The following is a 15223-nucleotide window of genomic DNA, read 5'->3' as shown; positions in this document are numbered from 1 at the left end:
ATTTAAGGCTTTTAGACTAGAGAGCTTGTATGTTAAATGCATGTCTGTCACTGACAGGTACATAACATGTCTCTCCCCTTTGAATGGTCCAAATGCAAACTTGATGTTACAGATCTCAAAACATGCTCTGCTATTCAACTACAAAACGATTTTGGTTTGTGATCTGAAGAGGGACTTTACCTTGAGAATCAATGCCATACACCACCTTCTCATTTTACTTTCAGACTGTCTCTTAAGAGGTGTCAATCTCAGGGTATTCCTTTGTTTCAAGTAGAAATTATCTATAAAAACAAATGTGCGAAATGCAATACATATGTGCTATATAACTCAAAAATAGAGTTAATTAAAAACACACATACCCTAGAACAGAGATCATTGGCAATAATTCAGCAGTTACTGCTATCATCATGTAGTAATTCACAGGCTTATGTCCTGATTACAGGTTGTTCTGAGTAAGGTGAGGTATGTACCATACCTGCTAAATACCATTAAGCCAAGGTGAGGTATTTACGAGCTATTGTAAGTTCTTCCTATTCTATGTTTTCAAATTGAAAACGATGCAGATGATGAATCTTTTTTTATGAGAAACCACTTATTAGGAAGTACTTAAATTGATCATTATTTATTAATTGATGTTGCTACTTTAATTGTGTGTTCTTAAACTTTAAATAAAATGATCAAACATAAAAAAGAAGATAAGACCTAACCTTTAGTTTTGATATTTAACACAAGAAACTCCCTATGTTTTAACTTTGTCAGGGCCTTTCCCCCTATATTCTGTTTGCACACTGATTAGAATTGGGACCTGACCTTGTAAACAGGGCCTGTGGGGCAGATTTAACAGTCCCTCGCAGGTCCTTGCGCCACATTACTGTCATTGTTTTTGCGCTAATGTGGCCCAACTAGGCCAAAATTGCTGTGGAACTTTGTAACCTTTTGTGCTACATTTTGCCTGCACCAGGCATCTGTATGGAAAGGGGGCATTCCCCGTGGGGGGGGGCTGAAAAAATGGCGCAAAGAAATCTAAGAGATTTCTTTGTGTTATTTTTTTCTGCACTTTTACGTCTTGATTTATACTTTTTTGTGCCGCATTTGCGTTGTTTTTTTACGCAAAAGCAGTGTAAACGTACAAAATACAATTGTTTTTTGTAAGTTTACGCCTCTTTTGTGTAAAAAAATGACGCAAATGTGGAGCAAAAAAGTATAAATCAGGGCCTTAATGCCTGCTCAGAGCAGGCGTTAAAAGGAGGCTCCTATTGGTTTCAATGGGCCTCTGGGTGCTTTGCAGGGTTAGCGTCAAAACGTTTGATGCTAATCCTGCAAAGCACCAAACTAGCATAAATAATTCGGACACTAGTTCCCTAACTACCGCCATGGTGCTGGCTATATTAAATACAGTGCACACATGGTGCCGTTTGGGGGCCGCTAAGCAACACAAAAAAAGTGGCGCTAAATCTGACCCTAAGTCTTTTATAAGTCGATGCTAAAACAACTTAAAGATGGTGAGAGGACTATAAGGATATCAACATTTGGGACATTTGTCCTTTTAAACAGGACTAACATGGCATTCGACCTTTCTTCTCAGCTTAATAAAAGACAATTTGTCTTTGGCTTCCACTGCATTACTTATAAAACAATTACCTTGTGCAATGCTGTGCTTTCTTTGGGAGGAAGAGTTAAGCTGGGATAGTTTACTCATTAAACAAATTTGACCTAAAATCTGCACTTGAATGAATGTGTTATTGTGCACAGATAGTCTACTCCAGTGTACTATTAGCTATTCTGCTCCTTAACGTCCCCCTGAGGAGAAGAGGGAGAGGAACAGACCATATTATCATCTTCCTGGGCCATTCAGGTTAGATGATGTTTTGAGTGATGTCAGAAGTTTCTCGATTTAGATGGTTTGGATCTTGAGGTCCCTCAGAAGGCACCTAGGGCCTCATTAATGAGGCCCTAGCAGCACACTGAGCCTCGGGAGCGTAATTCTTTTTTTACGCTTCAGTGGTGCAGCGTACCGGCCCATATTTACAAGGCCACGCAAAGCCACCTTGCATGGCTTTTCATGGCCTTGTAAATATGGACCCGTCTCATGAATAACACTGCATGAAAGGGGCACTCCATGGGTGTTACCACGTAACACCTATGGAATATGACGCATTCTCAGATTTATAAGTCTGGGACTGCGCCAGATTCCTATGTCACCTCAGGGGTGGCATTAAAGTGGCACAAGGAAGAGAAATAACATTATGGGGGTTATTACAACTTTGGAGGAGGTGTTAATCCGTCCCAAAAGTGACGGTAAAGTGACGGATATACCACCAGCCGTATTACGAGTTCCATAGGATATAATGGACTCGTAATACGGCTGGTGGTATATCTGTCACTTTACCGTCACTTTTGGGACGGATTAACACCTCCTCCAAAGTTGTAATAACCCCCAAAGTCTCCCAATTTTTCCTCTCTTATCTGTGCTGCATTCTACAGCACACATAGGCCCTCATTCCAACCCTGGCGGTCTATGACCGCCAGGGTGGAGGTCGCCGGAAGCACCGCCAACAGGCTGGCGGTTACAGCCGCGGTCGCCCAGCCGGGTCCGGCGGTTTCCCGCCGGATTACCCCCGGCTGGGAGAATCCTCCATTCCCGCCAGCCTGTTTCTGGCGGTTTTCACCGCCAGAAACAGGATGGCGGGAACGGGTGTCGTGGGGCCCCTGGGGGCCCCTGCACTGCCCATGCCACTGGCATAGGCAGTGCAGGGGTCCCCTAACAGGGCCCCAGCATGATTTTCACTGTCTGCATAGCAGACAGTGAAAATCGCGACGGGTGCAACTGCACACGTCGCACCCCTGCAACACCGCCGGCTCCATCCGGAGCCGGCTTCAATGTTGCAGGGCCTTTCCCGCTGGGCCGGCGGGCGCTCCCTCGGGAAAGTCTGAATGGCCTCCGCGGTCTTTTGACCGCGGAGCGGCCAAGTGGTGGTTCCCGCTTGGCGGGCGGCGCCCGCCGCCCGCCAAAGTAGGAATGACCCCCATAGTAATTGGAAAACACCATTAATGATTGTTTATGTGCAGGAAGGCGTGCCTTCCTGCACATAACCAATCATCACTGCAATGCAGGCACCCTTACACCGTGGTGTAAGGGTGCCTGCGTTTGCCTTACGCAGCAATTTATGCACCAGCACAGGGGACAAGGACGGGAACACGCTGTACCTCATAGACGACGACGCATTCCTACCCTATAGTGTTGATGCACTGCAGTGCAGCAAAAAGGCTTGCGGCACTGCCCTGCACCAAAAATTAGTAAAGGAGGCCCCTTGTGTGTTGGCTGGTATGTATGTTATTGACATAGATCGACCATAGTTAAAAGGCAGCTTAGTGCTGAACAGGGACAAAGCCAAGCATAAAAGTCAACAAGTGATTGGAAAGGTATCTGGTTTCTGGGAGCAGAAGTGACCTGTTTCTGCATTGTGATGTGCTGTTCCTAAGTTGTAAGTTGGAGCAGATTTGAGGTGGTCGTGGTGGATACGGGGATGGTGTTCCAGATTCTGGTTTCGTAGACTGAAAATGCCTGCTGCCCTGTAGTTTCATTTTTACACTTCCTGGTCTCTGACCTGATTGTGTCCTGGCTCAGGGTGTATCGAGAGCCACCAGAGATTGTGAGCTTGCTGGACCGGTCTCCGATGAAGTGGGGGTGCTCCAGCAATGGGGTTCCAGGATGGAGAAGATCCTGAATCTGAAGGTGGTGTTGGATTGTTTAGTCTGGCTGAGGCTGTGTTGAGCTTGTGAGGGCAGGAGAAGGACGCGGGTGTAGATGAAAAGGATAAAAAGGATATACAGGTGTGGAATGAATTCTGAATGTATGTGTGCACAATACATGCTTTTGGACTGAGGCCTTCTAAGCAGGCATCAAGAGTATAAATTAGACATCACTCCAAGCGCCATGTGAAGGAACCAGGAATGTTATGAACATATGTCAGTCACAGAGCAAGCAGACAGATTTTTACTAGTGTGTATATAATCCTGTCCTTTGTTAAATAATTTCTGCTACTTCTAGTGTGATGCTATAGTGGGTTTGTGTGTGTCCACAACCCAGTTTCCTCTCCCCTACTTGTTGACTTTATGCTTGTCTTTGATCATGTACAGCACTACGCTGCCTTTTGGATAGGTTTGCCTTATATACATACCACATAGATACATATACTTACATGTATTGTTCTTAAGGGTGCTGGTGATGATGAAATTAGTGTTTCATAGGAAGGTTATGGGGAATGTTCATCAAGTTGTACTACAGAACACTATTCTCGCAAGTCCACATTAAAGAGGTCATTTAATCCACCACATACACCCAAATGCACCTCAACATTAGCATAGAACAAATCTATTTATCAATGTGAGATCCTTCTATGGAATAATTCCTGAAGCATATAAACAGGAAAGTTATGGGTGGTAGAGTGCTAGCATACGTAATGTAGGTATTTACTCCCTATATTTAATAGGCTGCTTCCAGCCCGCAATACCTTCCTATTGTACAGTAATTGAATAAATATAATTTATTAACCTATTCTTTTGACCCACTGTTTAATCATGCCTTGATATGGACACCATCTACATTTATCATGTTATTACGTGTGTTGAGATGTTATCTTAACAGCTGCCTGTTGAACCGCAGGTCATCAATCTTCTCAAGAAGTTCTTTGGCTACTCACCGCAGAGCGTCTCGGTAAGTCTGAATCAGTTTCACCATTCCTTGGCCTGTAGTGGCTCAGTAGAACATCACTTTTGTATAATAAAAAAAAAAAAAAATGGTTGTAGTAGTTGCTAGTGCCCTGGGGTGCATTCAGTCCTTACATTATGCAGCCGTATTACACAAGTACCCCGGGGGGGTTGAACGGGTATATCCAGTGATTTTGTGCGCCCCCAGGGCACTTTGGTATTACAGATGGGGCTGCAGACGGTTGTGCAGCCCCTTCTGTGATGCTGACAGCGCTGACACATGTAGCACCAGCGATATCATGAAAGGCCATTCCCTCATTTGCATAGGGGTGTGGCCCCATGCAAATGAGGGAATCACTTTGCCTCTTCGCCTGCACCGTATTAGGAGGCGGACTAAAAGTGCGCCACAAAAAGTGGAACACTTTCATTGTGTCTACTGAAGGCAGCCTGCTAGAGTGACTGCCCCCCAGAAGAAGTGTCTGGATGTATCTTTGAAGGGTGCCTTATACCTTCGAGGGACCCTCCCATAGCATACCACGTCAGGCACACTAAACCTGCACCACCTTCTAGGTGACAAACAATCACCACATTCCTCCAAAACACTTTTCCCTGTGCTATTGCTTCTGTAATGTTACACAGACGCAGTGACTAAGGCATTCTCTTGTTTTTACCTGGCCATATTCCCAAGAGAAGTGGTATAGACTAACTTTGCAACCCAGGGGCCATATTACACATGCAGCGCACTTTCCCTAAAAAGGATATAAAGGATACACAGGTGTGGAATGAATTCTGAATGTATGTGTGCACAATACCTGCTTTTGGACTGAGGCCTTCTAAGCAGGCATCAAGAGTATACATTACACATCACTCCGAGCGCCATGTGAAGGAACCAGGAATGTTATGAACATATGTCAGTCACAGAGCAAGCAGACAGATTTTTACTAGTGTGTATATAATCCTGTCCTTTGTTAAATAATTTCTGCTACTGCTAGTGTGATGCTATAGCGTCATTTTTTTTTTACTCTAATTCAATGCAAAACTAACTCCATATTTAAACTTTGGTACTAGACCCGTCTAGCGCCAAATTTATGGAGTTAAAGTCATTTTTTCGAAGTGGAAACCTACCTTGCCTTAATGAGATGCAAGGTAGGCGTTCCCTTGCAAAAAATAACTCTATGATACTCCCATGCAAAAATGGTGGGAGGGAGGAGGGGTAAAAAAATGGGGCAAAGCTTGCTTTGCCCCATTTTTTAAAGCCTGGGTCAGGGCAGGTGTTAAGGGACCTGTGGGCCTATTTCCATGGTGGAGCACCATGGAATAAGCCCACAGTTGCCCTCCCAAGGCCCAGGGGCACCCACACCAGAGGGACTGCGGAGGATGGGGGACCCCATCCCAGGTAAGTACAGGTAAGATTGCATTTTATTTTTGAAAGTGCCATAGGGGGCCCTGAAATGGGCCCCCATACATGGCACAGGGTGCAATGGCCATGCCCAGGGGACCCATGTCCTCTGTGCTGGCCATTGGGGTGGTGGGCATGACTCCTGCCTTTTCTAAGGCAGGAGTCATGTGGCATGGTAGGTTTAGCACCATACAATGACGGTAATCTGGTTAGAGTCATTTTTTTTTACTCTAACCTGCCTAAAGTCATTTTTTGGTGCTAAACCCTCTTCTTCTATACTGCCAGCCCCACCCGACTAAAGTCTTTTTTTTTTATTCTAGCCTACCCTTTGCACCGGCTTGCACCATTCCATAAATATGGTGCCCGGCTGGTGCACAGAAATGGTGCAAGCCGGTGCTAAACTTTTTGGTGCAAAACTGAGTTAGCGCAGTTTTGCAGCAAAAAGTATAAATAAGGGCCAATATTTTGTAAGTTTGCGCCACTTTTGCATAAAAAAATGACGTTAATGTGGTGCAAAAAAAGTATAAATCAGGGCCTTGGTGCTAGACGGGTCTAACGCCAAAGTATAAATATGGAGTTAGATTTGCACCGAATTAGAGTCAAAAAAATGACGCTAATTCAGTGCAAACAGAGTATAAATATGCCGCAGAGTATAGATATGCCCCTAAATATGGCATTAAAGCCATAGAGTCATTTTTTGCACAGGAACGCCTACCTTGCATCTCATTAAGGCAAGGTAGGTCTCCACTTTCAAAAAATGACTTTAACTCCATAAATTTGGCGCTAGAGGGGTCTAGCACCAAAGTATAAATATGGAGTTAGTTTTGCACCGAATTAGAGTAAAAAAAAATGACACTAATTCGGTGCAAACAGAGTATAAATATGCCCCTGAATGTATGACCATGTAAAAATGTGTTTAATGTGATGTCAAAGTTTTAGGCTCCTTGTCCTTTCCTTATGAGTCACTCCCTTACATGCCTGGTGTTATTTCTTTGCAGACTCTTACAGCCAGCAGCATAACTCAAATATAGCTCCTGTTCTCATGGTATGTATGAGTTACAATATTTACAATTCTTTATAAAGAATCCATTGGCACGGCCTGCTAAAATGTATATTACAGAGGTGGTTATAGGTTCTCTGTAGTTATTGTTCTGGTGGTTGGTTCACAGAAAAAAGTCTCCTGTTTTGCTAATAACAAAGACAACATTTAACCAAGCTGGACAAATATTGTCAATTGAGCACTCTTTTAATCAATCATGGAAAATATAAAAAATTGTTTGACAGGGGGAGAGACCTAGAGGGCATATCAAAGAGCACTTTTCCATTCTAATTCAAAAAGTGAAATTCAAAATAAGGCTACAGAGAAAGTGCTGGACGGATAAACACCAAATGGCAATTTGGGTCCATTGTTTTCCCTGTGATTTGTAGGTCTCGAGTCAGCCAAGACCTTTTGATTTTACTAAAATTACATTTATATTATACTTGCCTATAGTGGCATCTAGCTAGTCCTCATCATCCACTGGTCATTGTGTCATTCACTGTTTTCTTCCACCCTGTAGAGCACCCACTATTTGGCAAAGGTTCAGCCCACTTCTGCAGTGGGTTAGCTTCACTTTGAGTGATGGCATTCTGGCCTTTCAGACAGTTTCACCCTCTTCATAATTGTTATATCACATAAAGACATTCCTACAACATGAATCTCATCAGACCATACTTATTGCCTCATGGAATTTAATTAAGTATGGCATATTCTTTGACATTATTTTATAACTTTTAGATGCTGCTTATTTTACATAGGATTGGAGAAAATGGGCATTTTTGGATTGTGAGCGTACGGTGTGCTCTTGTTCTATTTATTCAATAATACTGCAGAATTAGTCTCACTAAAATCCAGAGCCACTATTGGTCCTAGTCTTGATAATATCTAGGCTCACTCAAAACTCCTACGTCTTTCATAGCTATTACCACACAATTCAAATAATCACAAAGAACATTCTTTCTATAATACCTAGAGCGACTAAGAATTATACACAAGAAGCCAAGGCTTGAGAAAGTCAGCAGCACCATTAAAAACAGCAAACAGCAAACATTCTCATAAGGGTGCAAAAATGCTCAAAAGTCAGAGGAGCATTCTACTAAGGCGAATCTTGTGGAACCAATACACCATCCAGACATGACAATTTAATACCCAGGGGTAGAATGAGTGTCCCTAAATTCAAGCAGGACGTCTCCAGTCACAATGAATGGCTCAGTTTCAGATCTAGCAGCTATGTAGCATCTTATATATATTGCTCTGTGTTTAGGAAAGAATGCTGCAAGTGCACGCCAAAAATAAGCAAGGCGATGATGAAACCGACCTTGACGAACACATGGAAGGCCTGGTTCTGATTGTAGCCATCCTTGCTAAATGCAAGTCCAGTGACCGTCCTAAATTTTCCATGCAAGTACATCATTAAAGTATCACTGCATTGGTGGGTACCAGTTAACAAATTGTGATGATTTCTTAGGAAGAGTACAACTATTTGCCAGGAAAGGCCCACCTGTATCGCATCCGGCGTCTATGGAGCATATAAAATTAACCTTGAAGGTCTAGATGAAGACAAACTAACTGAATAAAGAACAGTGGTAGCCAATGTATACATCATTAACTGAATAGGCAACATCTAGGGATGGCCTGTAAGAAGAATCTATGTTTATCAATCCATACAAGGCACCCTATGCGTTCAGTCTCTGCCAAATCAACATTGATAGTATCCTACAGGAATGTCAGGCTGTATTTGCAGAAAACGTGGGCTAGCTGAAGTGATTTCAACATTTCATCAAACTAGAGGGCCACCATGCAGTCAAACAGAAAGTACACAATGTACCCCTTTCAATCCATAAGGAAGTTGGAAGGGTAATAGACAACTGACTGAAGGAGGGAGTAATCGATCCGACTGCTGCCTGTGCATGATCCCTGTCAAACGCAGTTTTCTCATCCATAATTTTATTGCAGATGTTGAGGTGATAATTTCAATCATGCCATAGAACATGCCATGAGTGATGTAATATATGGGGTAATTAGCAGTGCATGGCAAAGGAGCGAGTTATAGTTACCTTAGGGTACGAGTTATAGTTACTTGAAATAACGCTAACTATACCTACTGAATTTCCATGGTTTTGTAAGTTTGAAATGTGAGCCTAACTGTAATGTACTTATAACGTTTGGTTTTTAAGTGAATTTCGATGTTTTTTAAAATTCTATTTCCTAACTATAACGTCCCTGTAACCTTTGTTTTTCCAGTGAACTTCTACGGTACTTTTAACGTTAAATAATTTTAATTAATTTAATCCACCCACCACCGCCAGGCCCTCCGGCCAATCCCCTATAACCACCCAACTCCACACCTCTGAAGCAGAGTCCCAAAATGTCTGCCAACACTTCCTGGTTCAAGTGTTGCCAGCCAGTCAGATCAGCACGAGATCTCTGGGATCCGTGGAGCCTCCGCATCCCTAGACATCTATATTTCTTTTTCATTTTCCTTTAGTAGCTCTAAAACTACTGAATGCGTTTACACCAGATCACAAAAAAACATTTTCAGAACGAAAAGCTAGTTTTCTGCCAAATTTGGTGTAATTCCGTCCAGCGGTTCGGACTGTAGTCCTGTTTAAAATCCCTATGTGGGAGTAGAATAAAGTGGAGTGGCATGCAGTGTAGTGTGTAGACTGAAGTAGTGTACAGTGGAGTGGGGTAAAGTGAAACAGCATATAGTGGAGTGCCATCCCATGGACTAGCGTAGAATGGAGTGCCGTGGAGTGGAGTGGTGTACACTGGAGTGGCGTAGAGTAGAGTTGCGTATAGTGGAGTGGCATACAGTGGAATAGCATAGCGTGGAGTGCTGTACAGTAGAGTGGTGTGGACTGGAATAGCGTATAGTGGAGTAGCGTACAGTGCGGTGGTGTACCGTGAAGTGAAATGACAGAGTGTAATAGCATACAGTGGAATGGCATACAGTGGAGTGGAGTTCAATGGGATAGGGTTCAATGGAGTGGAGTAGAGTGGAGTGCATGCACTGGAGTGGTGTAGAGTGGAGCAGCATAAAGTGGAGTGACATGCGGTGGAATAGCATAGAGTGAAAAACATATACTGGACTAGCGTATAGCGGAGTAGCATACAATGAAGTGACGTACGCTGAGTAGGCATATAGTGGAGCTGCATACAGTGTAAAAGACTAGAGTGGATTGGTGTACAGTGGAGCTTTGTACAGTGTAATAGCATAGAGTGGAGTGGCGTGGAGTGTTGTACAGTGGAGTGGCGTGTAATAGTGTATAGTGAAGTAGCGTGGAGTGGCATGTAATGGAGTGATGAAGACTGTAGTGGCATACAGTGGCATAGGGTAGAGTGTAACAGTGTTACAGCATACAGTGGAATGCTGTACAGTGGACTGGGGTCCAATCGAATAGCGTAAAAGAAGTGGTGTAGAGTGGAGTGCCATACACTGGTGTGGTGTGGAGTAGTGTACAGTGTAGTGGCATACTTTGGAATGTAGAGTGGAGTGTTGTAAAGTAGAGCGGCATACAGTGGTATGAAGTAAAGTGGAGCGGGGTACAGTAGAATGGTGTAGAGTGAAATAGCACATGATGGAGTAGCGTCCAGTGGAGTGGCGTACAGTGGAGTGTCATAGACTGGAGTGGTGTACAGTGGCCTTACGTACAGTGTAAGAGCATAGAGTGGAGTGGCTTAGATTGGAGTCTTGTATAGTGTAGAGGCATAGAGCGGAGAGGCGTAGAGTGGGATAGCATATAGTTAAGTAGTTACTGTGGTGTGGCATATGCATGTATGTGAAATTTAGCAGCAGTGTAGAATATGGTGTGCAGAGGAACACAAAACAGCGAATTGCGCTGCCTTGTATTTCTCCTTTATTCCGACTGCTAAATCCTAAATCAGGTGATTTGTCTAGAGTGGGACAGTAGGTGAAAACAATGGTAGCAATCCTAACCGAGATATTGCCAGTGGATAGACTGTTTGCAGGCATTCATCCCATCACCTTTTGGGTGTTTGATTGCTAGTAGTATGACTGGGAACCTGGGACTGGCGCTGCTTTATAAAAACTACTACTGCCAATGTTCCAATGTTCTAGAAAGAAGTAAATTTACATCTATTCAAGGAGTATTTCTGTGGGTGCAGATTGCTACTTTTTTGTTGAACTGGTCAATAAAGGGCCTATTTACAAAGTAATGGTGCAACACAGAGCAGCAAGCAAAGTTGCCTATGTCACCTGAAGACAGCAGAACTGTGCCATATCATCAAATAAATGGTGTATGTGGTCTGTCCCTGCACTGGTGCACTTTGAGCTGCCTAAGACCAACAGAGGCATCCTTGTGCCATGCGGCAAGGGTGTCTGCGTTATGGTCAGGATAGTTGTACAGGAAGGGGCATCTTCCTGCACAAAAGCTATCCTAGGAGGCTTCTCCCTGTCTGTATGTGTGCTATGGGATGCAGTACACATGCAAAGAGGAAATAACAAGAATTAATAAAGATAATTTCCCTCATTACGCCAGCCTCAGGGAGATGCTCCTTATTGTCACAAACTCATGCCTACAACTCTTAGTAAATATGGTTTTGAGTCAAAACCCATGGGTAGATACATGGGAACACCCTGCACCATCCATGAAATGCCTACCTGACGCAAAGTAATTGGATTACTTTTTCTTACAAATTCGTTCAAATCAACATTTTCATGATTTTGTCAATGGTGTCTGGGATTCTTCAGAAAAGTGACCCACGTGCAACGTCCTTGTAAATCTGGGCCTAAATATATTTGCGCCCCTGATCCAAAAAATGGGCAAGGTAAAACCTCTTAGTGAAATCAAGATGACAAGAAAATCTGACACAGACATAACAAACGCGACTCAGGGCCCCAGAACCAAATACTGAGCCAAAAATGTAATTACCTGAGGGGTGCGAATCCCCGTGAAGTTACGCTCCTGGGCACTACGTGTCCCCCAACTCCTCCCCCTCCACCACCAAAGCTATGCCCCTGGGCACAACGTGTGATTAGAAGAACAAGAATATGTTGTTCTATTTTTGGGAACATAATACAGTTCACTCATGTAGTTCCCCAATATTGTAAACTATGCCAACAGCAGCCTGGAACGTGTGTTCTCCCACCCCAAAAAGGCCATAAAGAGGATATCTTACAGAGCAGCGCCATCTACCAATGGGGGCCCTTTTTTTAGTGTGGGGACACTTCTTTGTTGATGCCTAGAACTATTCTATGCCCTAGTCCGACACTTTTAATACTCACTAATCAATGGTGACCATCTTAAGATTCATCCCATTCTCTTCTGTGTTGCAGAGTAAGGTTTCTCTTTAGCATGATTTTGTATTGATGTTTTACTTAATGGTGTTTGCACCACACGTCGTAAAATGAAGCTATCTACACTGAGATGGCCATTGGTTACAGTAAATGTCAGTCACAGATTGATCATCCCCACATCATCAACCATTGGCTATTTTGATTGTCAGCCATACGTATTCCATCTTTACTACCGGGGTCTATTACAGAGGGGTGATCACCTTAAGACAAATCAGTTGATCTAAACCACCACTAGGAATGGACCCCCACCCCAGGGCTGCAGACAGAGTGGTACCCCAGTGAGCATCATGGCACTGTAGAAGTGGAGCACCCTGCCTCCGCCACGTCTTCTCGGGCACACTGTCGGAGAGAGATACAGTGACTGTCTGGCACATGCGCACTCTGACACCAGCTGGTGGCTGTTTGTGGGCTCCCAGCTGTCACTGCTCCCTACTGCTAGCCCTGAACACACACAAGCAGTGAGTGGTACCTGGTATGGGGTGTAACCCCGCTCTTGCCAGACAGCGCGGCGCGCACAGGTGCAGGTCACAGCAGAGCTAGATACAAATGGACACCAGACACGTAATTAATGGTAGTCCAAACTGAACCTCCTGGCGGAACGTTCCCCTCCTTTATTTACTGGTCCTGACGTCATGGTCAGGACCAATGGATTGTTACCTTGTAGGGGCTCACTAATGACAACCCCTTTGTCTCATGTCCAACCCGACAAGCGCCAGGCCTACCCAAACAAAACTTCAACCATTGACCGTGGGGTGGGAGGCCATAGGAGCTGCCCCATGGTACCACCCGTCCAGCAGTCCCACATGCTGAGCTAGTGCACTGCTGTGCTAAAGCAAGCCAGAGCTCTCAGTCAATTGTGTATCACTTTGCAGGTTACTTGTGTTGCCAGGCCAAGACTAATTTGTACAATAGTCAGACGGGCTCCATTTACAGTCTCCTAAAATATGACGCTCTACTGCTTTATTGGGCCATTGGTTGCCACTGCTGCCTGGGACCATTGAGGCTTATTATTACCTGGAACTGTTGGTGATCATTGCTGCCTAGTGTAATTTATGTTCATTAGTGCCTGGAAAAAAGAATGATCGTTAACGCTTGTGGTCATTAAGGTTCATTACTACTTTTGGCCCTTGATGATTGTATATCTTGGGTCCACTGATAATCATTTCTGCCATATTCCTTTGATGCACAATACTGCCTGGGGCCACTGATGATCATTACTGCCATATTCCATTGATGCACAATACTGCCTGGGGCCACTGATGATCATTACCGCCATATTCCATTGATGCACAATACTGCCTGGGGCCACTGATGATCATTACCGCCATATTCCATTGATGCACAATACTGCCTGGGGCCACTGATGAATATTACTGTCTAGGACCATTAGATACATTACTGTGTAGCACCATTGAGGTTTATCACTGCCTGGGGCCACTAAGGCCTATTATTGCCTAGAGTCAACAAGGCAACTCTGGAATTCCCTACCCTTTTTATCCGGGCTACTGATTCCCAGTTAATTTTCCGTAAACAGTTGAAAACCTGGTTGTTTTGAATGCTCTTCACAACTATGCTTGGCCTTTCAGCTGTGTACTTAGTGCTGGGACGCGTACGGGTAGCTGTGTGCTCTACAGCTATGCTACTAATATTAAGGATCATAAATGTAGTGGGTCATTCGTGATCTTTGCAGCCCAGTGCTATTGCCGATCTTTAGTTGCTAGAACCATTATTGAGCATTAATACTTATGGCCAATGAGTGTCATTACTGCTCTGGGCCATTGATGTTCATTGAGTCTTGGGTCCACTGATGATCATTATTGTCTCGGCCCAGTTATGCACATCACCGCCTTGGGCCATTAATGAACATTACTGCCTGGGGTCACTGGGGTACTTTAGTGACTGGGTACATTGAGATTTGTTATTTCCAGGAGCCAGTGAGTTTGACTGCCTATGTATACGTATGACAGTAAGACTTACATCAATATTTCATGTCTTTCTCTGCATGTGTATGTGCACTGTACAACAGTCAAACGTATGGCTCGCTCGTGTGTTATAAATAACAAATGAGAGAAAGATATGCTTGAATTCCAAAGTACAACAGGATAACAGCGCTGATGCAGAATTTCATTATTCTGCTAAAAACTGCTACTGGATCAGTGAAAGTGTTATGCAACGGAGCGCATGTCAGATAGTAGGAGCAGTTGTACAATATAGATGTACCTCTCAATTTATTGCGCAATGGTGAAAATAGGATTAAATAGCACCACAAGATGTTCTTCTGGGTTCTGGTTACGAGTAGAGCTGGTTGAAAAGAACAGATTGTAAAAGAAGAGCAGAATCATTTCAGTCCTGCATCTAGGAGCCAACCAGAGGAGCTCATCTTAGGGCCTGGTTTAGATCTTGGCGGGGGAATTCTCCATCACAAATGTAGCGGATATCCCATCCACAGTATTACAATTCCATTATATCCTATGGAAATCGTAATATGGTGGACCAATTATTGAGCACCTTGAAATGTACAGTGTTTGAAACCAGCAAAAGTGATGTATGAAGTACTATATAATAAGCAAATTATTGTTGTCATCGTTATTAATTATTGGCCAGTCAGACTTTAATGCTTTAATACTCGTTGGCTGTAGATATGAGATCCAGAGGCCCATGAAGTGAGAGTGTAGCCAGGGTTCTTCACCTAAGAATGAATAGAGACTGGAGGAAATTGTGGACTATAAGAGTGAATGGGCAAACATGATGGGGA

At 43.8% G+C, this 15223-nt stretch overlaps 1 protein-coding gene across 1 annotated transcript in view; it reads left to right on the top strand.

Annotated features, from left to right (window-relative positions):
- Positions 1 to 15223, top strand: part of LOC138296993 (adhesion G-protein coupled receptor F3-like) — a 51619-nt gene that overhangs the window by 36191 nt on the left and 205 nt on the right. Inside the window, exons 4-5 of the mRNA XM_069236510.1 lie at positions 4649 to 4717; positions 8413 to 8553. Of these exons, the coding sequence (XP_069092611.1) occupies positions 4649 to 4717; positions 8413 to 8553 (210 nt within the window). The remainder of the gene's footprint in view (positions 1 to 4648; positions 4718 to 8412; positions 8554 to 15223) is intronic.

The sequence above is a fragment of the Pleurodeles waltl genome, chromosome 5 (assembly GCF_031143425.1).
Source record: "Pleurodeles waltl isolate 20211129_DDA chromosome 5, aPleWal1.hap1.20221129, whole genome shotgun sequence".
NCBI classification, from domain to species: domain Eukaryota; kingdom Metazoa; phylum Chordata; class Amphibia; order Caudata; family Salamandridae; genus Pleurodeles; species Pleurodeles waltl.
Note: the sequence above shows the minus strand (reverse complement) of the source record. Positions and strands in the feature narration are given on the sequence as shown.